Source organism: Calonectris borealis, chromosome 17 (assembly GCF_964195595.1).
Source record: "Calonectris borealis chromosome 17, bCalBor7.hap1.2, whole genome shotgun sequence".
Lineage (NCBI taxonomy): Eukaryota > Metazoa > Chordata > Aves > Procellariiformes > Procellariidae > Calonectris > Calonectris borealis.
Genome location: NC_134328.1, coordinates 13,856,747 through 13,882,898, shown reverse-complemented (window position 1 = coordinate 13,882,898; position 26,152 = coordinate 13,856,747). Strand labels below are relative to the sequence as shown.

The 26,152-nt window shown below is 42.7% G+C and overlaps 1 protein-coding gene across 1 annotated transcript in view; it reads right to left on the bottom strand.

Annotated features, from left to right (window-relative positions):
• CDH4 (cadherin 4) overlaps positions 1-26,152 on the bottom strand; it is a 459,818-nt gene that overhangs the window by 139,258 nt on the left and 294,408 nt on the right. Inside the window, exon 4 of the mRNA XM_075166642.1 lies at positions 23,776-23,952. Within this exon, the coding sequence (XP_075022743.1) occupies positions 23,776-23,952 (177 nt within the window). The remainder of the gene's footprint in view (positions 1-23,775; positions 23,953-26,152) is intronic.

Below are 26,152 nucleotides of genomic sequence, written 5' to 3'. Positions count from 1 at the left end.
CCTTGCCAAGAAGAGCCTTTTGGTACCTTCTGGGTCACAGCGATAATTCCAGGACACAGTGGGGATGACTTCAGCTTGTGGAGTCCTGCTGGCCTCCCCCAGTGAATGATATAAAAACCTGTGAGGCTCAGCTGGACTTTCGACTCACCCAGACCTAAGCCCTGAGAACCTCCCTCCCAGTTTCAGCACAGACCCAGCCGCAGATGGGAGAAAGACTCAGATCTTGCCTTCAGATCTGATGCCCTACCCCAAACAGACTCCTTTGCCTCCCAGTATCCAGGCTGGGCCCATCTCTAATCTCTCTGCACAATGATCAGGATTTTAGGGAGGGAAGGACCATCTTCTGGATGGGAAACTGCTGAACTAGAACCTGCAGGATGAATTCACTCTTCTGCTCATCCTGACTCCCTGCCAACAAAACCTCTACTCCACAGCAGCAGCATCATCTCTCTCCCTTTTGTACACAGGAGCATGCACGAAGTACGGGGCTGGTGGATTCAGCTCCCAAAAAGCTTTCCTCTCCCTCCGCTTTCCTCTCCCCATCTCCCATGAAAGCAGCGAACAAGGGGACTGCTATTTCCAGCGGTTCATCACTGGCCAGTGAGAAGCAGGAGCAGCTTGGGATGCAGGCTGTCTCTTCCGTGCTAGCTGTTGGCCTCTCCGCACTAGCTGCTTAGTGCTGCACATGTTTAAAATATTAACTGGAAATATTTTATTCTGTTGGATAATGTATCAAACACAGCAATGAAACTTTCAAGGGCTTAGAAACTGTGCCTGGAGGTACTCGAGAGGTCTTGTGGACTCCTTCGGCAGCACTGCCGGAGCGCTGCAGCGCAGCCCAAGAAAGCCCAGGATCGGGTTTTTTCCCCGTGTCTTTGAAGTGACTCAACACGAGTGACGCACGGAGCACAGAGGCTGAATGCCTTGACGTCTCTTTCCACACACTCTCAAACAAGGCAGAAGGTAGAAGACAAAAGGAAAGCCCTCAGCTAGCCGACAATTCAGTTCTGTTTGGTGCATCCCAAATGTGGAAGGCTAGTGGTGTGACGTATGTAGTGCTGTGGGAAGGCTGGAGCCCCTATGGAAGAGTCCTCGCAGCCTCAGCCAGCAGGTAGCAGGAGGGCACGTCCTCAGCTCCGCTCATGCGAGGAGGGGAATCTGTGCCCGCTCCTGTCCTGCCTCCGGCCGGCATTGCTCAAAGCACCCATCTGTCTTACGTGACCTGAGGTGTCCCCATTGCCTTGTCCCCACAGCTTGCTCTTCGGGTGGTGGCTCTGCTGAACGAAGGGGCCCCTGCACTGATGAGTGTCTCCTCAGACCACGTGTTTGCTCTCCCTAACCTCAGCTGGGACTTGCTTTTGAGGAGCTGCTGCCACACCATCTCCCACAGAACCGCTCTAGAGCTACAGACGCTCTCACAAAGGCAAAGCCAACACCACAGCAGCAACAGTTCTCTAAAAAAAGCAAACAGACCCCTTATTTCTTTTTAAAGCCTGCTCTCAAAATCTAATTTCACAGCATGATCAGTTACTGTGTTGGAATTACTTGCTTTCTCATTTGAATAGCATAAAAATGAACATATTAACAAATAATACTCATAAAATTCACTGGACAACGCAATGGAAAAAATTACACTGCATGAAGAACTAGGTTACAGAAGTTACATCACCACTTGAATCAGATGTAATATGCATCAACCCCGAGAGCCTGTATATAGAATTAAAGAAATCATTTAATTTTAAAGTAATATTTTATTCAATGCATCCCTCAGTGCATGTAACTGCTAAATGAAATGCACTGCATGCTCTACAAACACATCATCACCTTGTAAATGAAATACCCACGATATTAAAATGGATACAACATTCATTAAAACTATTATGCAAAGAACAACTTTGGATACTTGAATTGCTGAAGGCAAGGGATAGTTCTGGCCTCTCAGATGCGCACGCGCCAAGCAGCTTGTGGCTCTGAAACAACACAAGAAGTCTTTTCTAAAGATGAGAGTTCATTCAGCTGGAAAATCCGCCTCTCCTTCCCCGAGACGAGTGAGGATACGTGCTGGACCATCAGGCGGAGCCGTGCGGGAGGAGAGGTGCCGCGGGCTCTGACGAGGAGCCTTACTGCCCCGGTGCAGGGCACCAAGGTGTCTGCTTTGCTCCACATGAGGTCACTGTAAGAGCACGATAAATCCTCCACAAAGCCGAGCCATTTGGTTTGATGTTGTTTCTTCCCTCTAGACTAACAGTAAAGTTTAATGGTAACATGTTTCAGGATCAGAGCATGACCTGTTTTCTCAGGAAGGCAGGGGCTGGAGTACAGAGAGGATTTGGTCTCTCTCCCTTACAGATCTGCTGTGATAGCCAAGGGATATTACAACCCCCAGACCGAAAGAAAGTAAAGGAATCATTTATTTGAGAGTCCCAAAGTGGATAAGGAAGGGCTGAGCAGAGGCTGCGTGCCGGAAGGAACACCGTGCTGAACCCAAAAGGGTGATGCCACCTTCTCCTGAGCAGGTACGCAGCCGAGGGACCTGCGTGGCCCCGGACCATCCTTCTGCTTCCTCGCAGAGCATTCTTGCTGGTTATTCTCTCTGTGTATTTTCAAGACATTTGGCAAGTTTTTCAATGCAGCCACCTTTACCATCTTCTCCTTTTCAAAATCAAGCATTGTACTACTAATTAATCTGTAGGGGATAGGTCTGACGGCTTTAAAAGCACAGCTCTATTGTGAATGCTCGGAGCATATTTTTAAAGGCAAATCTGAGAATTTTACTTTATACTATTACTTCATTCTAGCCTATGACATTTTTAGCTTTGCACAAAGGATGCCTCTCTGCAGAACGCTATCAGTTCAGCCGAGTTACGTATTATAAAACCCTTCTATTTGTCACTGCCTTCAAGCCTCTTCAAAACGAATTCTGGTTAGGATATGTGAATGTAAAGTGCTCTTGTATCCTAACGAAGCGCTTTGAAATGCACTGTAGGAGAAGCTTGATTTTACCCTTCCACAGACACAAAGATGAGTTCTTGCCTTTAAATGTTCTATCCTGAAAGATGAATTCACACAAACCACATAGAGCTCAGGCTGCTAAAAAGGGAAATACAAACTCCCTTCCCCATCCCTTTCAACAAATCTCAGTCTAGAACAGAAAGAAATGAAGCATACATTCAGCAAAAAGGGATTAAAGGAAAGACAAGGGGAAAACCCTTTTAAATACTAATATCCACTGAAATTAATCTCCAATCACATCACAACGGAGACAGGTCCTTGACAAAAACAAAAAAACCCACGCACCTAAATATACTCCATGCTGCTGGCCCTAAACCTTTCTCCAACCAATGTTACAGAAACGTGTACATACCTACACCAACTTATCACCACAACCCCAGCGCAAGCTGTGCTTTCAGTACGTAGGCACCGTACACTGTGCTCCGCTCAGCTAGCAGAAAAAGCTAAGCAGATGCAAGCCCCATTGTGGTCACTCTTAAAACCAAGGTAAACCTGGCATCTCCATATTTATTATAAACTGGTTAGGGACCTAATGAGGCTAAACAGTTTGGAGAGACTTCACACTGGGATTTGCACCAGTTTACGTACACAACTGGCAGCGGCTGAAGTGGAAAGGTATATGTACGTCCTGTAATGAAGCTTGCTTGCTGTGCAGCTCCCGTCTGAAAAATGTCCGTGCTTGTGTTTGAACTGTCCGTCTGGCATGCTATCATACACTGGATCTTCTGCACTATTCTGGCAGGGAGCTGCCAAAATTTTACAAATGTTGGTGCCAACTTCATATCAACTTTGTACAACCCCGCACAGGACTGGTCCCCCAGCACTGGCATGCTGCGGCGAGGTAGGACAGCCCAACGCCTGACACCGCTCATTCCCAACCACTCTGACTTGTAATCAAATGGCTGTTTTCTAATTCTAAGCAAAACTGAGCAACTGAACTAAAACATCTTATTTGAGAACACAAGTTTAAATTTAAACATTGCACGCATAAAAGTATGGATTTTTTTTGACTTTCAAATATTTGAGCATTGGGAAATTAGCCTGTAGACAATGTGCCTGGACTGACTTTTCCAATAGCACCATCATTAGCTGCTCACTTTCATGAGTTACCCGCAATGTCCTGAAATGCTGGGGACTTTCTGGTCAGACATTTCTAATCTGATCAAGAGAACACCCTGACATTTCATACGGCAACACGCTGATAAAAGCTCTCCCACACTTCATTATGTAAACAGGTATAGCTGCTAATTAATGAATTAAAGTGGAGAAAGAAACTGTTGGCAAGACTGGAAACTTGGCCCAAAATCTCCCCTGAGGAATGTTCAATCAAGTGAACTAAGCCCTATTAGCTGGCAGGTGCAGCTTTAGCACCCGCCGAAGAAAGCAGATTTTTTGCAATATTCACATTTTTTTTCTTCCTGTTTTCCAGTTACTAGGAATTTTTAAAGTAATTTTGCTTTACTACCACGCAGCTGATATCGTTACATATGTACAACAGCACTCCACATCAGGCATGAAAACAAGGAGTTAAGGGTCAAACAGCACCTCTCCGGAGAGGGCATGTATCCGAGCGGTGCCATCTTCTCCTAACCTCCTGCCATCCAAACATGGCAACATGTTCAAAACATAGCAAAGCCGTGAATGCAGCAAGCTGTTCAAATACGGCTTGGCTGCAGATAAGTCTTAAGGAAATTAAAAACTGTTTGGATTCAAGTAGATTTTTCACTGTTTCCATGCAGGAGGGAGTGGGACAAAGTTATGAGACTGTACGGCAGTCTTTGGACGGTGGTGGGAATACATGCTTCTACGCAAGCGGTAAGGTGTTAAAAAACAAAGTATGAAAACTGAAACCATGCTGGTTGGAATAAGGAAAAATTACTCTCTCTTAATCATACTCCAGGTTGTCTAGTTTTTATGCGAGGATATTCCTGTTTAGTTTAGCGGCACTATTTTACACACGATGAGGATTTCAGAAGTGCAATTAAAGCTTTATCATCAACATCAAAACCAGCACAGTTCGCCCAGTAGTAGACTTAAAAAAATAGTAAGTACTATACTCTCACCAAGAGGAAAGTAGTTACATTTTCAGTACATACAGTTTCGAAACCTGAGGTCGAATGAATTTGAGAATTACCAACTAATATTTCAGGAGCACAACCCAACTGTAGGCTAAAGAAAAGCTATTCAGGAAGTGGGCTTTTTCTTTATCTGCAGAAAATTAATGAAAAACAAAACCTACATAAAAATTAGAATCTTAATAATTTCAGCCAAAATACAGTCACCTTTTGAACACTGGAGCCTTCGTTCGTTATGAAAAGTATAACGCTGCTGATAATATGGAATGTGAACACTCAAAATAAGTTTCAGTTTGGCTGAATTTTATTTTTAAAACTAGATTTCATAGAAATATCTATCAGCTCTGCTTTCAGGTTACCACCAGCAACATCTTAACAACTCCAGAGCAAATGCAAAAAAGGGAAGGTGGGAGGATTACACTGGGGGATTTGGGAGACTCTGTTCCGTTCTCAAATATACCCTGGATTTCCTTTCTGACTTTTGCCAAGTCATTTAGCCTCTCTCAGCATCAACAGCATCTGTGCCTGCAATTCAGTTGTGAATTGAAGTCCGAGACCATGTACTACTAAATATCCGAGAACAAAAGCCAGGTAGCTAAAGCTATAGATTCAGCCGCAATTCAATTTGCAAGTGAGAGAGAACTGGAGCCACAGGAAGAGAGGCTGGACCTCAACCGTGTTGGATGATTTACTGCCTAATTTCTATCAGTTCCTCATTTTAGATTTTACCAGGTGTCAGCCATAATTCAGCTGCAATTGGTTTTGTGTACTTGTATTATGAATATGTTATGCACCGTTTACTACTCAAGAGCAGTAACAGCAACTTGGATTTATACAACATTTTAGCATATCTAGCGCTTCAAAGAGCTTAACAAAAGGAGATAACTCACCAGGATGGCAAGCCAACCTATCCATTACAAAATAAATAAATCAGTTTTAAGTTCAGACTTCAAAAGGGAAACGGTAGATGCCCCATGAAAATCTCTGCAGGCAGGGGCTTCCACAGAGCAAGAGCTGAGCGGCTGCCGCAGCAGCATCCTTGGGTGACACATCATGGTCCTTGCCCAGCGTAGATTAATGAACAGCGGGAATGGAAATGCTAATAATTAAGAAAAGGTTAAAATGTTCACACTGTGTGAGAATGATGCATAAAAGGATACAACTGCTAAAAATCACTGCAGCAATGCAGAATTTTTTCAGAAACTACATTCCAACTGGGAATATATTAAGAACAAGAAGAAAGGAATCCTCAGAGTAGGAAATCAATGCAAAACAGCTAGTGAAAACCAGTCAGCTCTGTGGCATGGAGGCACTATATACATTATAAACTAAAGCTCTATTCTGAGCCAAAAGCCATTTGAAAAACAAATTCAGAGAAACATCCATACCCGACAAATCCTGAAGTTACTGTCTGAAAATTATTTTAAAAAATCAGACATTTTTCCATATGAACAGTTTGTGTTCAAAGTAGCATTTGTCCCTTAAAACTCTCCTAATATAGCTCTAATTTAGACTAAGAAACAGGGCCAAATTTTCAAAGCACACATATAGTACAACTAGTTATTCCAGCGTCACAAATAAACACTGAAGTGATCAGCTCTGCATCAATCTAACCAGTCATTTGCATGTTCACTGGTTGTGTTTCCCTACTTGTCACGCAGCCTTTGTGCAAAGTTCACACCCAAGTTTTCACAAGAGTTTGCATGCAAAAATTGGAAAATCTGGTCCCAGTCATCTTTATTCTTTTTAAACCCCTTGCCCTCCACCCCCCCCCCCAAAAAAAAAAAAAAGAAAAGGGCATTTATTATTTATTAACTGCATGTTGAGGAAACTAAAACACGCCAAGAATTATTTCCAGGAGTCTGCAAGGGTATTAATACATGGGAGGTTTCTCTTGCATAGGTTAAGGGTGGCCCAGCTCCTGCAGGGATGGGATGTGCTGGCCAAGGCCTCTCTGCTGTAGCACCTCCATTAAGGCAGGCTCCAGGAAGCCACGGCTACAGAGGTCCATAGATCTGGGCTCCAGCAGCAACCTTCCGTGCAAACACCTGCAGATAAAGTCAGTTCTAGCTGCCAGCCCACACCTTGGAGGAATATCAGTCCTGCTGACTACAGGACAGACCTTCCTTCCTTAGCCGCTGGCACAGAGACCAAAATCTTGGTGAATGTGTGAAAAATTCTCCTTTACACTCCAAGGGTCACGAGACCTTTCTGTTGCTTCAGAGCAAGCACTTTAAGAGCAACAGCAATAGCCCTGGGCTCATCTGTCTTGAGCCAGTGCCTGACACACAACCTCAAGGATCTCTGCTCTGGACAGGCTGGGAAATAATTTTTCTGTCCATTTTAAAGTACATTTAAAAACAGAGAGAGGATAAAACTACTCAATACTGATATCCTCTAAGCTGCTGGGTCAAAGCCCCAGCTTCGATCTCTCTCAGCAGGTCAAGACCTTTCAGCTACAAGAAAGAGAATAAAGTCACGGATCCTCAGACAGCCCGTGTGCCACCCCTCCACCTCCCAGCAATTCCTCCTGGGACCAGTCCCACCCCCTCTGGACTCACCAGGACTGACAGTTACAGCTCACGATGGTCTTGCACAGCCACGTGCCAACATGGTCTTCTCCACTCACCATGGCTGTCTCTAAACGTATGATTTACACAAATGATTGTTTCAAATCCATCCTAGTTGATGCATATATTTAGAAGTGGGCTTTGCTGTATCTACAGAATTCACTACAAACTGACTGTTAACACCCTAAGAGAGATCACTACCTGCGAATTGTACCAGACTTCCCATCTTCACATTATTTCATCCTCCAAAACTCGGCAGTCACATTCTGCTACCCCATTTTAGCAACACAATGCAAGGAAGGAACTTCCTATAACTAGTAGAAAAGTAACATAAGGAATAGTGATAGCCCTTCTTCAGACAAGTACATTGAGATGCTATTATTATCTTTTGCTGACTATTACTTTCATATACTTGTCTGAGATTACATGCTTATCCTAAAATTTTAATTTTACACACACACAGAGTTAATTTCCACTCGCATAACAATTATTATTTGCAAACTACTAGTCTTCAACATAGAAACCAGCATATAAAGATTTTTCGTCAAAGGTAATACTAGCATTGTACCAGAGAACACCTAAAAGGAGAGCAGGGCCTGTAGAATATGGGTTGTCCCCACGCGTCCAAGGATTCTGTCAGTGACTGGTTTCCTAATCACCACAAATTCATTTTCCATTTGCTTACTGCAATTATGCTATTGAAACCTGCAGGTCTGTTTTTTTTTTCCCTTCCCTTACTCTAAACGGAATTAATTTTTAATGTCTACTGCAGAAGGCCAATATAATACAAAAACCCCAAACATTTCACTACTCATGCACTCTTATTCATAATATCACATCAAATTGCTGAAGTAGTACCATATGGTGCTTGAGCACCAAGCCAGAACAAGTTGTTCAGCTTGTCATAATCTCAAAAGCTGCATGAAACTTAAATAATTTCTCTATGAAGTGGAAGATCTTTGGGTTTAATATAACTCATCAGAAATGGATTCTGCATTTTCCTCCTATTATTTCCCATGTTTTCTCTGATTCACATTCCATTTTCCAGTGCGAGCTATCAGCATAAGTGGCTACAACTACGGGGCTGAAAGGCTCTAAAAGCATCCTGTCCGTACTTTCTCCTTGATCATTCATCATCAAATTGAATGGATAAACATCTTTCTCAATCAGATAGATATATAATTATAAATAAAAAAAACTCAACCAGAAAGACTGAATGAAGAAGATTAATGAAATCTCCCACACTTTGATTCAACCCTTGAAGCAATACCCTCAGCTGTAGAATGTCCACACCTCCACCCACGCAGTCCCGTAAGAAAACACAGCAGCCTTTCAAGAAAACTGGAGTGGTGACATTTAACTGATACATAAGTCCAAGGAGAGACAACGGTGGGAATGCTCAATGTTTCATCACAGATTGCGCTGTATTTACATTCTCAATTCTTGGAGTCACTGCAAGTCTACCTGATTTTTTAGTTTATTTTTTAAGTATTTCTTACTCTCATGCCTTAGAAGAAAGGTTTGGAGTGGCGTAGGATTGGAGACTGAAGGTGCAGGAACTAGAGACAGATGAGACTTCAGCAGACCTAGAGTTTTCAGGGATTGTGACCAACTCCTGATTTAGAAAGTGAGCAGCAGCGTGGGTACCATCCGATGGAGAAAGCACTCGGAGAGATTTTCCCGGGAACACACAACAGCAAAAATTAAAATGTGAAGGCAGAAGTAGGTAAGACCTGAAATGGAGGGACAGGAGACGAGTCTAAGGGGAGCGCTGGGAATGTCAAGACATGAGGAAGGCAGGTATGTCGGCTACAGTATTGCTCTGGAGGGGGGAGAAGGGCATTACAAAACTCCTCAAAGGGAAGGCTTATTTTAACAGCAGCTTAATCAATTGAAGAATAAAAAGGACAGCACCAAATCAAGCAGAATTTCCTATTCCTTCTTAGCATATATGTTCAAGTCTGGTTCACATATGGGATTAGGACAGGCAAGAACTGGTGCTGAGAGCTGTAGGCGGGCACAGGCAGTACAGAGACAACTACTACACAGCCTTTTGCTTAAAAATAAAATAGAACTGGGACATGTCTTCTGGAGCTAGCATGTATTGGGAGTTTCCAGAAAAACATTTCTATAATGGTTACATATGTGATTGTTCTTTTTTTCTTAGCTATATGGAGAAAAAGTGACTTGTCACCAGTCCAAAGGGAAAAGCACTTGGCTGCATGGGGGAAGACAGGACTTGTTACATCTGTGGTTTCACAGAAGGAAAGGAATAGCTCTTCGAAAACAGCAAGAAGTGCAGAGAATATCTAGGATAAATAAGTGAAAGGAATTAGTCCTCCTTCCCTGATGAAAAGATGATGTCAAAATACCAAAACTCTGCTGCAGCGGCTGCACACGCGGTAACAGCTAACAACGGGCGGCAGCAGCTTGGTGTCCCCGCCACGGAGCTGTGAAAGCCAGCGCAAAGTCTGCTGAAGTCAGACCGGCGAGAAGACGGGACCCGGTGCTCCTGGGGTAGAGAGCACCGACAGCACTCGCTCCCTTGCGCCGCTCCTCTTTGCACACCCGCGCGGGCTGGTTTGGCCACTTCCACCGGCTTTGCCGAGTGATTTTCTTCTTTTGATCAGGCCTGAGCAGGTTTGAGGACCAGCGGGGGGGGTTATCCCTGCCCACATGTGCCGTTACTACTCAGAGGTCTGTGTCTGAGCCCACTGTCTCCCTTATTCTGTTACTGGGAGTAACTGGGAGGGCACTGGAATGGCTCCGCAGTCCCAGACCAAGGTTCACTCCTGCCCTGCTGACGTTCCCACGCTGCTACACTCTTTCTTTCAGATCTGAAACAGCGTAAAGGGTCAAGGAGGACCATTCCCACTTTCTATTTTTCTTTATCCTAAGGGCCTACCCTCCTGACACAGCAGAGGAGAAACGGAAAACGGTCCTAAGCTATAAAGATCCACACTTTAAAGGCATCCGGGCATGAGGCAGGATTTGCCAAGGCACCCAGGTATCTAACTCCCATCGGCCCATAAGGGAATCTAAATCAACAAGGACAATTCTTCACTGTGCCCAGTCCTCCCCTGCACACCGCCTGAGGTAGAGATGTAGCTTCCATCACCGCGCTGCTCCCGACACAAAGAAATACAGAAATGTGTTTGTCTTCCCAGATCCCCTCAAGGCACGGCAGCGCTCACCCTCACCTTCAGACAGGCAATTTGGGCATCGCAGGCGAGTGCTGGGACTGCAGTCGGGCAGGCTGAGTCTAGGTGGCCTTTGCAGGCAGCGGCAAGCTCTGCCTCTGCGCGGGGCGGCTGGATCTTGAGCCCTGCCACGGGTCAGGGTTTTGATGGGAGAGGGAAAGAAAACAAATTACGGGAAGGCTGCAGCAGAAGGGGACTGGAGAGCAGGGCCATGCACACCCCCACTATGTGCAGCCTTCCCCTACCCCTGGCCCCAGCAGATCCCGTTTGTGGCTCTTAATAAATACAGCACCTCCAAGAATTAAGAACTTTTAAAATATGAACAGGGTAAAAAGAAGAAAGCAGCATGAAATATTTAACACGGGCTGCTTTGACATGCCTTGGTGTAGGTCTTCTATCAGCACAGCCTCGAGGGAATATTACAAGCAGTCCATAGAAATATGGAGCCAGCCTCGATGGCTCGCTTACGGGAGGCTTACTGGCAATAAGAGCTCGGACAAAACAACATTTTAGATAATTTAAAATGATGTGTTGAAAGTACCTTATCCCAGAGAAGAAAAAAGGAAATGAAAAAGCTGTTGTGTGTAATTAGCAGCTCCCTTTGATGAAACCTTTCCAATGCTACCACCTTTTTGTGAATACTTTGCTTCTTGAGGAGTGATTTTGATGGAGCCAACACGGGCAGAACAGGATTGCAAGAGAGACGATGAATTGTGAGTGACAGCACCCATTAACCCGGGCCAGAAAACTCTCCCCAGTCTGCATTAACTCCTGAAATGCCTGATGCATAATTATAGTAAAGACCAATGCAAAGGGAAACTCAAGTTTCCCTTACTTTAAGATCATAACCTTCAGCATTTATTCTCTTCTTTCAACAATATACACACTCAGTGCTCAGTACTTATGAATACCCTCTATCCAATTAATACCCCATTAAGCCGCACGCCTGCAGTGACTTTATCCTCAGACCACTGTATGGTAGCTTTTAACTCCATAATACCCTGGCATTATTACCATATTAGACTACAAGGGATTGATCCAAAGCTCACGGAGGTTAATGAGGGCTCATTAAACTTTGAATTAGGCCCTAACTGCTCAGCAAACATGAAGTGAAGTGAAACAGTACGTGTCAGATAAGATGACAGAGGGGGTAGTAAACTTTAAGGCAAAATATTGAATGCTGATCCTGACAAAGGCAGGCAATAACAGGGCATGTGTGCAGAAAGCAGCCGTGGGAGAGAATTATGATTATGTTACACCCAATATCAAGCAGGACAGATTAGTGCCTATATAAATAGATATTGCCTGGTCTGACTCGGATGTGATTTTGTCATCATATGGTTAGACATAGCATAATATTGACATTATGGCTTTCCTTTAGATTTTAGTTTTGAATTTCAGCTGGAGAGTATGATACTAGGGACTTGAAATCAGTATGACTCCTTCCCTAATTACTGATTAATCAAGAGCTAAGGTTGCTTACATAAAGAATCATGGGGAGAAGGAGGAAGTCTCATTAGGAACAAGAGGTTAAAAAAAAAAGGAGGAGGGAGACATTTAACAACTGCATGGATACAGAAAGAGAAGAAAAAGAACTGATTTCCTAATAGCATGTTATACCTGAATGTTAAGTTTTGTATTCATGTCTAATTAAAAAATTACAAGAAAACGTTTTAATACTTGCAGATACCACGGGTTATGGCTCAAAAGGAATAATAAGTTTTTTTCTTTTAATGACTTCAGAAATACAGATATGTGGTGTCATTCTGTCCCTCAGGTGCTCAAAAGACACAGCAGCTGTTTCATAAATTTTGAATTGCCTTTTCCTTTAGCATACAGAAATCTGCGCCATAAACATAACACTGTCTGAAAAATATTCGGTAAACCGAGACAGTTGTTGGAAATGCTTCCTCCGATATTTAAATTCCTCTCTTAACAGGAGTTTCCCTGCAAAAACAGATGCTAACGAATAGTGGTTTTGCCATCAAGCTGAATGTGAATGCTTTGGTGCAGCATTTTCTTTTTTCCATGGAGACATTAGAGGGTGCATTTCCCATCACTGAAAGAAAATTGCCACCTTGCTTCTCAATTCTTTGCTTTCAAATAATAAATAACTGCTATAATCTTCCATAAAAGATTTATGCTCTGATGATATCTGATTCTTCTTCTCTAATTTCTTTTTGTTAGATGCAGTTGAATACCATTTACTGGTAAGTAAATTGTGTCATCATTTTGCTGCAAAGCACACCATTGAAAATGTAAGCTGGCCAAACATTTATTTTTGTTTTCCAACTCGCAGAAATCCCTTCAGAGGGCTGTGGATTAACTAGCAACACTTTTTAGTGCAGATCCTTAATCTTAATTTCTTCCCCTCTCTCTACTAATATGCTCCCTTCCAGTGATGTAACTTCAGAAATAACTCTGAATAGGTTACAGTGCAGTCAGAAACACTGCCTTTTAGCTGCCACGCTTTCACAGTGACTTGGAAATACAGCAAATTGGCTGTTTCCACTGCATTTTTCATAGTCCCGTAGTAACACGGGCACCGCAGCTCTACGTCTTTCCCCAGAGGAGTTTCATTAGCAGAGGGGGCTGCTGGAGGACCATCGATTGCCATTTCCTCTAAAAGGGCAAATCACATCCAATCTTTTCACAATACAATGTGTGCCTTTCATTTTTTGGACAGAAACAATAAGCCCGCACACCCTTTCTCCTTCCTTAAACTGCCCCACTTTTTACGACAATAAAATTAGCTTATTTGCTTGAATAAATGTTATAGTTCACAAAGTCTTGAAGCACAAATAAGTAAGTCAACTGCAAAACAGCCTGAAAGGACTGTAAGCCCAAGTACAGATGCAAATACCTCCTCAGGTCATGTAATGTTTTGATTACAACGAGCAGAGATCATGAGTGAAAAAAAGGAGTCAGGAAGGTGAACTGTCCCAGTGACACCTGCCAGCAGTACGGCATTTAAGGGTCTGTTAATATTTCCACTAGAAGCTTTTGATTTTAGGGGTTTATAGCTTGAGTCGTAGAGACTTAGTCCTAGTCTCCAAAACCTGATCCCCAAAGTAGAATTACTCAGGTAAAGCTTTGCAGGGGGAGGGCACGCTCAGGCAGTTCGTTATGACAAGGCTGAATACTCTGCAGGACTTTTCTCCCAGCTCTATCGCATATATGTGCATATATACGTACACATAAACACATCCCAGAAACCATGCACAGATCTGAGGCAGGGAAGAGACCCCTTATACACATTAGGTGAAAGTTTTCTAAAACATCATCTGACTGGAATAACAGCCCATGCTGCCTCCTCATCCCCCAGCTGCTATCTCCCCACTTGCCTGTCGACATCCAAAAATAAATCAGTGATGGAAGCACAACCCTGTGCAGCGCAGGGCCTCGCCAGGGCCATGCGAGGCTGGGTGCACACTCAGCAGCCCTACATCAATATGAAATGACACCACAAACCACACCAAATTCTCATTTTCACTCTTTTGCTAGCTTACTCTCTTTCACACAAGACGCTTCAGCTTTGGGCAGAGCAGCTGCCTTTGCTTTCCCCTCCAGCCGCTTCTAGCTGAGCCCTGCGCCGCACTCTGAAAAGTCACTCACCTTGAAGTTCTTCGCCAGCACGACTACCTCATCCTTAATGACGCATCAACAGCCCCTGCTCTTCCTAGAGGCTTCTTCCACAGAGTACCCGCAGTCAGGGTCGGCTGCAGCCAAACACACCTCACTTCTCCAGGGAGAGCAAGACAAAACCTCCTGCACCTGTGGCCAAACCCCCATCCCTCTTAAAGGGTGAGCTCACCCTGCCCAGCTGCTGCAGGGGCTTTTAGGGGATGCGTGAGGTTCTGTTGGTTCATGGAGGGAAAAAAATTCAGCTCTTTTACCTAGTGCCAAAAATATGAAACCAAGGTCTACTAGCTGGCTTTCAGGGCAGGCTTCTGCCTTGGTGTCTGTTAGGAAAAAAAGGAATACGATTGCACGGCATATGCAAAGGCTTGGATGTGTGTGTACATCTGGAAGTGTGGTCTCTGTACGCTTGCAATACATGCAGAGAAATGTAAATAAAATTGGGAATCTAAGAAAAATTACAAGCATGGCCAAAGAAGTTGGTACTGCATAATGCTGAATGCTTGGTCTTAATCCAGTACAGCACTATTCGCATCCTTAGCTTCCAGTCACTAAATAGACTTAGAAGAGCCACTGGAGCTACTTAAAGGCTCAAATTTAGGCACGTACTTAAAATCTCTGCTGAACAAGGGCCAAAATGTTCAGTACCATCTGCAGATACCCAAACTGCCTTGGGCAAAATGTTTCCCATAATATAATCCAAGGTTTTGTTTGTTTGTTTTTAAGTGTCTAACTGTTGGGATAGGAGGAAAATGTCCTTTAAATTAAGGAAATTAGCAACAAATATGAATGTTATTAAAAATATGGTAATTATTAAAAATATGGTAAGAGCTATGGGAAAGAACAAATTGCAAAGAAATGGGGCCTTTAATGAAACTGTGGCAAACTGCTGCACATCCACTCTTTGCTGCCCCATCATCTAACCATGGCTTACACCTCTCATCAGTCTGCATTACAGACAGCTGAGAAAGGATTTAGATGGTGACACCTTCATCACTGAAAATCTCAGCAGTTATAAATAAAACAATTAACTGCAGCAGTGAAAGCTTAAAATTAGCCTAAGAGTAAATTCTCTAAAAACTTAAAAGCTGAAATTCCAGGGTGCTGAATTTAATTCTTCTGTGATGCAGACTAGCAAGAACTTATGCAATAGTAAGGAAAGAAAAAGCATGGATGGGTTTTTTGCTTCCTATCTCATTCCAGCCTGATACAGTGAATTTCAGCAACAGCCCAGCTGTCAAGGTTATATCTGCACCATCATTCTGCAAATCCAAACTCACCCCCCCAGAGTGCCACTATGTCTTCGGGACTCCATTTCAACTCATCAAGGAAGCCAAGTCCCACAGTAACCTATGACTAATGTGGGTGATGAGTGTTAAATAATGAACTACTGCAGCAAAGAGGCAGATTGCAAGTTCTTTGTCTCTGTTCGTGTCTCAGCTTTTTTCATTATTGCTATTTTTCTTTGGAAAAGGCATGAGCAAGACCAAAGCTTTTTTCTTAGCAAATTAACCCACTGTTTTTGTGTACACTCTGACTTTACAGATTTTCAATAGCTTTCACGAGCTGTGTACATTAGCTCTGACTATGCCTTCCTGTCTTTGCCTCTGCACATAATGACAGCCATACTGAGCAGCTATTACAGTTATCTCACTTTCTGGAGAGGATGGGATGTAATGATATGTTGCAATATGTGCAATGGGGTATTGCAGCTAAATACTCTTTGGAGTGATTGATGAACTATTTTGTAGTATGCCTGGTATGACAGTTCAAGGCAAGGGGTACTTATCCTTCTGTGCTTCCTACATTTCCTGCTCCCGAGGTGAACTTGGAGCAGGAGCTAAAAGATAAGGGCTGGATGGGGGGGGTGGTGGCGGAATCGACTGAGACCCAGCAGAGAAGGGGAGCTGCTGCTTAGTCCCTGGATCGTGGCGGACAAGCACCTTTGAATTGCTGTAAAAACAAGGCTGTGCATTAGCAGACCCAATGCACAGATGTAGCAGCTGAACTCAGACATGAAATGAAGTGACTGAATATAACCATCGACAAAAGATTTCCTAATACTCGATAAAACCTGAGTCCATTATGGGATTCTTCAAATAGCCCAAGGACAGGCCCAGATGCTGATAACCGGGGAGTGCTGCTCATGGCCATGGCAACAGCTCTGTGGTCTTGAACAAAGCCACTCACCTTTTCTGCCTTGGTTTCTTATTTGTGAAAGAAAGACAATCCTCACTTATGCAAACAGGTTGAAAAGATCAGATCTTGTACGGAAAAATACCTCAGCAAAGACTGTAGGATCTAACTTACAATTTTTATTTAACACGCAGCAGTTGGTGGTGGGGTCACAAATACCTGCTAGTATATCCCACCCCACTGCCTCACGGGGATGCTGAACGACTGCAAAACCAAAAAAAAAAACATCGTACATGAGGTCAGACTAAAGGTCTGTTATCCCAGTACCCTCTCGGTTTGACTCATTGCACCCCAGATTTTCACTGTCCTCCACTCTTCCTAACTTCTCCTTTTTTTCATGCTTGCAAAATCGGTAGCTACATGATGGCTTTCCTTTGTAGGAATGTATTAGCAAAATCTGACCAGGATTTGTACCAACAGTGGGTAATTATCCACGTACATGGATATAAGTTTTAAGACACGCCAAGCACAAACACTGCTCCCGTAATGATGGCACCTGGACCCCGACCTGACTTTAACCCATACTATAAACAATCAACCAAAAAAGTAACAACCTGAGATTCTGCTTAAACCTGAAGAAAATCAGAAATATTATCAATGAATTTTGAGACTTCTGAAATTTCATGCTGATACTTCCCGATCAAAGTGGGAGCAGTCTCATTGCTGCCAATGGCTTCTGAAAATCTCAGTTTTTATGTTGTGTGGAAAATTAAAAATTGGTTCCATTTCTTTCATGAAACTGGGACTATATTTGATGGAAATTTATCACTTCCAAATCACATGGCATTTTATGATTTAGTGTTGTTTTATTATTTAGTGGGGCTTTTTTCCAGTCATGCTACTATTCCCAAAGCATCCTGGAAAATGGCAAAATCTCAAGCTGAGATTTCTTAGCTGAACTGGGCAATGGGAGCCCTTGATATTTGTCTGCAAAGTGTCAATCACCTTAAAATCCCAACCTCACTTACGATGGTTCTCCTTGAGTAAGTACCAAGGCCAGGCTGGCAAAATGAAATTCTTCAGTAATGCACTGACAAACTCAGAACCACAAAGCACCAAATTCCCCCTCAGTCTGGATTTGAATGCATAAATAAATAAGGCTTTTGCATTTATTTTTGCTAGAAGATTGTATTATTCCATTCTGCAATTATGGAAAAATGCAGAGCACAGGCAAGATTTAGCGTGTGAATTTTTGCTGCAAGACTTATGTCAGTAGAAAGGCATTTGTGCTCTTGGGAATCAAAGTGAGATTCACCCATTTGTGGCAGGTGTTTTAAGCACTCAGCCTAACAATCTACCCACGCATGGCACTACAGCAATTCAACGACTAAATTAAATCTCTGAATATTAAATTAATGATGGAAATCTAAAATATTAATATATTCTAATTGAATATTCTCCGATAAATTATCTAGGCATTCTCAGCAATTTGATTTTACTTTCATTTCTTAAGGAACTTTCAGCTGCATAAATACAGCTATTAAAGCAATTCAAAAAGGGAACATTTTCTGCTCAGACAAGAGAACTCTAAACACAAAGAATCTAAAAATTTCTTTCATATGATTGATTAAATCATAGAGCCCAAGACAGCTGAATCATTAAATGACTGCTTTCCTTCAGTCCCTCTGGCTTTAGCAAGGACAATATAAATTCCCCATGGGTCTGAATACAAGGAAATACAATATGTATAATTACAGTATAGGCTTGAATGCTGTTGTAAGAGAATTTCAAATGGAGCATTTATGCTGTGGCTGCACTTCTCAATCTATAATGCTGTGTGTGCGGGTGCATGTAAAGCCCATAAAGCACTGGGCATCTGCTTTCTTCGACCTAGATTCCCGAGCGGTATACGCTGGTGTAGCCCCACCAGCTTTGGCAGCATGAATTTACATCAGGATCTGGCCTTCTACTTCTGTGAAATGCTGGAGATTAAGAATGGTTAATGAATCATTTTCCTACTAATCTTTCTCTCTTTGGTGTCAGGTTGGTTTGTGGCGTGAAATCACAGTCAAGAGTCAAGCGCTGTGCAATCTACACCCTTTAACCAGCTTTCAAGGAAAGGCTGTGCCTCTACAGAGCAACACAACGTGCACAATGTCCCATTTCCTCTCCGCCGACTGGGCTCGCTCCTTCTTATCTCTGACTGTCACAATAAGGACCAAATCACCTAATTTCTGAATTTCAGCTGGTGATGCTCCCAGGGGTACCAAAGATGAGATATACTGAAAGCCAGAACTAGCAATTTTTTTTTTGTTTTTGTGGTCGGTAAGGCAAAAGAAACACCTGTTCCCGTGAAGAACAAGGAAGATCTGGGCCTATTTGTAATCAAGGCTGTCCGCGTCTCTCTCAGGAAAAGTAAGGTCTGATGTCCTTTGGGAAGCATTTGCAAGGCCTTTCCTCAACAAACCTTCTCGCACCACAGACAGATGCCATCTGTCTTGCAGCTGGGAATTAGCGGATTCCGAACTGCCAATTTCACAGCAGTAAGCACCGTGGTTGATAGAGGAGGCATGAGGGATTTCCTACAATAAAACTATTTAAAACAGTGCAAAGGTGCATGCTGAAATAGCCATGATGAGCTAAGGAAATGGCAATATTGAGGGCTGATGGTCCAAGCCAACGGGGATTTGGCAGCTCAGTATACCTCATGTGTATCTCCAACACCGGGATTTCAGACTTTTGGACTCGTGTATCTCCAACACCGGGATTTCAGACTCTCTCACTGCGCCAGGATGGGCTACGGCACACAAATAGGCTGTGGAACTCTTGAGTGTGCTATCAACTTTTTTCAAATTAAGTATCCAATTTCACCGTATAGCTTAACATGTGCTAAACCCACCCATGAGTCCACCGCGGGGTTTTCTAGTGCGCTAAGAAGAGCTCTCTGCTCCATTAACATGCACCATGCCGCACGAAACCCAACCAATCAACGACACCTCTGCTAAGAAGCAACGCAAGCGTCTTCAGGTATATTATATTCCGCCAACTTTCCAAACCACTTCAGTACTTTCTGATTAAATTTACATAAAATGCATCCTTCCCTCTTATTCCCTGTTACACACATTAGATTATTTCTAGTATTCTTGTGTCTGAGATTACCAGCGCTCGGATATGAGAGAGCATGCTGTGCCTGTAGCACGCAATCAAGGCAAGTTTGTAAGAGCATCAAGATCCTGTCTCAGTCATCCTCAGTGGATTTTCATGCCGGTGTAATGAGAATGAACAAGTTGTTTATCGTAAGATCTAATGGGCAAACACCACATTTTTCAGTTCCAATTTTAATAAAGGCAAGCTGGAAAAATTAAGGTCTATGCAGATCAAGTTAGAGACAGGTGGCTCATAAGAGTTCTAGAAAGGTCCTGGAGATAAAGTTGGAAGTTTGGAGCATTCATAAAAGTGAATACGGTTGCAGTGGTTGATAGAGGAGCCCATTATCTAAGTACGCCATGACCAGAGGTCGGTCCTGCACAAGACTGTTGGTCTTTTAAATGATGATTTTCATGCAGCCCAGTGAGATGGGCCAAGACTTCAGCCTTGAAAACTGACTCAAGATTCTCGTTAGAAGCAGCTAGACACTTGCATGTGGATCCAAAATTGAGATACTTTTTGAAATTCAAAAGAGGATGAAACACAAGATTAGCTAATAGATCATTAGATAATAGATAATTAAGAATTAGCTACACATGTAGCTAAAAAGGATGAGTCAGTGAGAAAATAGATGGTACTCAGCAAGGGCGCAACTATTTAATATATTATCTTAGTTGATCAGTGTGTCTGCATGAGTCATTTGCTTGGAGAAGGAGGGGGATTTCATATTGTTTTTGTATTTTTAATAGGCATTTTTATGGACCTCATAGTTATAATAATGAGAGTACCTGACAATTAGTAATGAAATTATCCTCACTACAGTAAAGTATTTCACAGCATGTAAAATATTATTCCTAATACAAAGGTGGAAGTGAAGCACAAGGAAATTAAACCCAAGATTTTCATAAATGTTTGCAAAATAAATAAGCATATATCAATAAAATTTGATAACTGTTTTCTCAGCTCAAAGACAAAACCAAGATTTGCAAAACATTTTTATACCAATAAAAATTATTTTTAGCTTATACGTGTCAGATGTTTATTTAAACTCTTTGAAGAATAAGTAAATCTTTCCAGCAGCCAAAACTAATCAGAAATTCCTATAATTATTTTTTACATATTATTTTTCTGAAATATATTTCCTAGTTACTGTGGTTGATGCATATGAACAGGCACGGAGTTCCTTTGAAAGAGAAAACCCTGTAATTAACAGAGGTTTTTTTTGGCAGGGATAATGTTGTGATGTCTTCCTTTTTTCTTTTTTTCTAAAAACTTTTTCATTTAATGTATTTTATCAGAATGAAATGGTTTAATGAGCAGAGAATTATAGTTGATCCCAGCTGAACCAGATAGGGCTGCATTTCGAGCTATGTGGCTCCCATCAAGCTACATTCACCTTTGCTATGATTTAAACTTCATTCAGGCACAGCCGTGCTAAAAATACTGACAAGTAACTAATCAACTTCCATAAAATGGAATTTTTACCTTCACAATAGGAAGCAGGAGTAGGAGGGAACCCGAAAGATTTGCCTGTGCATTTCAAATTAGTCTGACCTATAAAAACGCAAACAGCAAGTGGTACTATGAAAATGTACTTCTGGTGGGGCTTTTTGTTTTTTTTAATATTCAGATTTTTCATGCCATCCCTTCCTCTCCTTGGAGGTGACCAGAACCAAAGATAGCATAATGGAGGGACCGGTTTCCATTAGTTATACCTATAAAATGTAAGCTCAAGCAGGGGTTTCTGGACCAAAAAAAGTTCGGTGTCCAGGAACTCGCGTTACGTTTGAATGCTTTATATAAAGTAGCAGATAAAACTATGACACAGTTCCTTCTGTACAAATGGGATCTGAGCTGTAACTTCATATGTGCACTTCTAGCTCTGGTTTGTGAGCAGATGGACACAAAAATATTCAGCGCCCAGTGAGCAAAAGCATGGAAATCAGATCAAAACTGTTACCTAGATCTAGGAGACAGCAGAATGCTCCAGGGCAATCTGAAGATTATGTGGATGGAAATAATCAGATAGCGCTGGTCTTTGAAGATGTTGATTTGTCCTATTCGGGATAATTAAAGAGCAAAGTCTAACAGGGGAAGCTGTAACTCCTGCTAGGAATCACCCAAGCTTCACATTCAGGGGCCAGCAAACGGGCCAGATGCTGCAGATGAGCAGAAACTCAACCCAAGCCTGAAACATCAGGGGTCTCACGCTTAATCAATTTGCACTCTTTGTACGATCTTCCTTGTCATTAAGATACTCTCTGTATGTTAGGTGAAAAGGAAAGCAGCCCTTTGTAAGCCATTTCTCTCCTTCCCACCCCAGCTTTTACTTCATCTTCAGTGTTTTCTCTAGTATCTGTTTTTAAAAACTGCAATGGAATATATCGCTGAAAATCTGGGAGCTCTGCGTTTCCATCAGCTAGGTTATCTTTCCAAGGTTACTGGTAGTTTAAGTGATGAATATAAATTCTTCTGTACCTATATAAAATTTATTATTTGTCACTTCCATTAATACTGGAGTTTTTTATTCTTGAGTCCTTCTGTTTCATCTCCAGACTGTAGGGGAAAGAAGTGCCACAGAGATTTCAGTCCTTATAAATCAACAAATTCGCCATGGTAAGCTGGTGCCAAGTTGTCCTCTTGCTGTCTAGTCAAAGCTCAAAAGAAAGCAGCAGGGAGTGGGGCAGGGCGTAAGTTCATTTTGCAAGTACTCCACTTATTTTTCACAGTAATTCAGGAATTAATCTGAATTATTAATCCGATTTAGGAAGTTTTTTTGACACATCAGGTTATTCTCCTCTTCAGACATTTCTTCAACTTAGTAGGATAACACATTAATGGGACAGTGTTGGCTTCCCTCCCTCTTTTTCCAGGACAGACATAACATTTGTCACCTGCTACTTTTTTATTCTTTGTCATACTTCCCCTAATTGCACAAAGAAACGACACCAACAATTCAAGTTTACCCAATACGTAGTGAATTGGGAACATGCACCTTCAGTCATTGCGTGAGTCATTGCAAAGTTCACCCGAACTTCTAAAGGACTCAGCAAGCTCCTTCCTTCCTCCTGGACATGGGTTGTGCAGAAGAGTATCAGCTAATCAGTGTGAAAGGGGTAATGATGACAACTCATTTGAATCCAGGCACTGTTTCAAGATGACTAGGTGAACTTCCTGAGAAGGTCTGCCAATGACACACCATTGTTGCTCAAAATAAGTTCTGAATTTTTATAATTGTTGCCATTTTCTTCCAAGGGAGGAGTTGACAAAGTCTGCCAGGGAATTATTTTTTTACAGCTAATCTTTCTACTCCAAAAACTGAAATCAGCACCCGCAAGAGGAACAGCAACATGTATTCGTATTTTGCTAACACTTATCAACAGCAATAATCCATCAACCAAATGTGGCTGTCAAAAGGCCCCTTTTCCTTTCTTTTTCCTTTCCTGTTATCCAATAATCATCACAGAAAACCACACGGGTAAACTTGATCTCGGAGATCATCCTTGTAAAGAAGGAAACTAGCAACACACAGAGGATGAGGGATCCATCTGCAGCGGCGGCAGGCAGCCAACCTCCTCAAGCCCCGCCACGCATCTGTACTCCGGCTCTGCGAAGGAAGGGAAGGATGCAGCACCCCCTCGTCGCTGGGTGTCACCAGGCCCAGCTTTACACCTGCAGCCGTTTTCTGGAGGAGAGCGTGGGCAAAGTGCCATCTTGGCAGCAACGCCAGCGTCTCTTGAGGCACTGGCTGGAAGGAGGCGATTAGGCTGCCGTTCAGCTGGAGGAGGGAAAACTAGGGCAAGTCGCTTTGGAAAAGAAGCGTTTCAGCAGCGTGTAAAAGGCAACTTTTCTTGCACGAGAAAGGAAGAGCAGAGAGCCTGTGCTTCGAGCCAGACTTCCCATGCCAGGAACTTGGACCACGCCTACTACTTCACTAGACCCAATGCAAGATTACCATTATTATATTATTACTTCTGTCTCTTTTTTTTAACTTACCCGAACCAGCTGCTGCGGAAAGGGTCCTCTGGAGTTTTCTGGCACGTTGATCGGTGGGATGACCCAGTCTCGCTTTTGCCGCCGCAGGCCGTTAGCGCTCTGATGCTGGCGCCACGGGAGCAGAGTGTCACTTTGCTGCTGCGCCAGTTCTCCGGGCACGGTCTTCCTTCCTTTTGGCTGTTTTGGAAACAAGAAAGCATAACCAGTTAGCTTCTTCCTCGCTTCTTAGGACTTCTCCCAACAGCAGCGCTTCCCTGTGTGCAAACGGTCACATGTAACTGTGAAAATTATTGTTATTAAGTGATATATTTCTGCGCCACAAAGACACAATATGCTTTACTGGCAACTCTGCTGCCACTTCATTTTCACAAATATATGGAGCTGTCACTCTCAAATCAAGATGCCTCCCAGAATATATCGTCTTCATTACACCAGCTGCAGGGAGCTTTAGCGGCACATTGGGGTAAAGAAGTTCCTGCAAATTGCTAATAAATGCAACCTACCAGAACCCAAAAAAAGGAAGAGAATTCCTTTACAGCCTATGTCATGGGCCCCGTTTTACAGTATGCAGTTACCCTGCTCCTTGGCATTAACAGGGCTACAGTGACCTGCAGTCTGTGGTTCTGCAGACGTACTGCACCAAACCAACCCAACCACAACCGGGGAGAGAGTCAGCTCCACGGCTGCAGAGGTGAGTTAGTCCAGCTTCTTAGGGCTTCATGAGGAATGACCTTTCTGTAAGAGCTGGGTTTTGAACACATATCCCGAACATACATCTCCCCACGCAGCCTGGGAAGCGTAACACATCTCAGTTAGAAAACAATGTTCATTATTTGGGGTGCTTCTGAGTCCTTTGTGACTTTTTTTTAGACTATGGATTCTGCCCACGGCATACTTTGGTGTTGGATGCATTAAAATGCTGTGGCATAAAAAAGGAAATGGTGAGACCATGGTTTGGACTTAAAGAGTCTGGTTCATTATTAGAAAATTTCTGCCTTACAGAATGATAAATCAATGAAATGTAGATTTGGAGAAGCTCTTCGGAGGTTTCCCAATCCCAATACTTAAATACTTTGTGGCCTTCTAGGACTGCAGGCATTACTTCTGGAAAGTCTGCAGAAAAGATAACTAACAAAGACAAGCTTTTTTTACCATATGGTGACCTGCACTCCTACCAGATAATGTTTAAACTTCCATAAATCAGAAGCCACATTCTCTTCATTTGAGGTAAGATCCAGTGGGAACACTATTTTCTGCATTTTACAATTTTCAGCTATTTTTCTCAAAAAAACCCTACCCAAAAAAACAACACCCCAAAACCCAAGAACACCATAGGGAAAACCAGCAAAGTATTTTTTGAGGCTCCTGCAATTTTAAGCCACACTCACTTTTAGTCTTCCTCAAAATGTACAAACTCAAACATCCTACAAACATTTGCAAGCAGTTATCTGTAGGCACCGATTGCAGTGGGAATCATTGCTTCGGGGTTTATAGTTTGATGTAAATCCATACACTTCAATTCTTGATCTGGAAGTGCAATGAAGCAGGCAGTCGCCTAAAAACTAAACGGTATATGAAATCTAATCAGTATATGGAACTGAGTCGTGGTTCCACAGCTGTGTGGACCTTCTGGATGCCAAAAGTTGGCCATCGCAGCAAGGAGGCCACCCGTACAGCCTGATCATGGCTCCGATCAGTGTTACCTGTGGAGGGCAGACAGCCACTGGCTGCAATGGTTGGAAGCATTTGTGCAAAAATGCAGCTATTTTTACTGCAAGCCTTAAAAATGAGTTAGTTCCAGTGCTAAATTTTCACAGGACAGACAAATGCGGTCTTTTTCAGTCACACACAACACCACATTTCTCAAATCCTCTCACGCTAACTCATGCCACCAAGGTGACTGCTGTTTTGTGTTCGCCTGAATGCTGTTTTATATACCTTCAACAAGCATCGTCACTAAGCTGCTGCAAGATCACTACACCACTGTTCGATATTTAGATGTTGTTCTAAAAATACACACTTAAGTGTGTAATGAACAAAGAAACAGCATAATGATGTGGCAGTGGGAGACTTTCTTGGGCTATTCAGGATATTGTTGAGCTCATCCTTCCTATGGGATGCAATATGCTATATCCGATAGAGTTTTCATCTAAAAAGGGTTTTATCACCAGAAAGGTATCTTTTCTGAACACCGATGAAAACAATGTTATCTAAAGAAGATAGCCAGAAATGAATGTCAACATGAAATAGGACTACCAGACATGAGCTACGGAAAAGTGGATATCCCCTCTTTTTTTTTTTTAATTGGCTTGTGATTCCCAAATGGGGATCCTTTGAGAGCAGGTATTTGGATCAGTTTATATAATTGGCAAGTGAG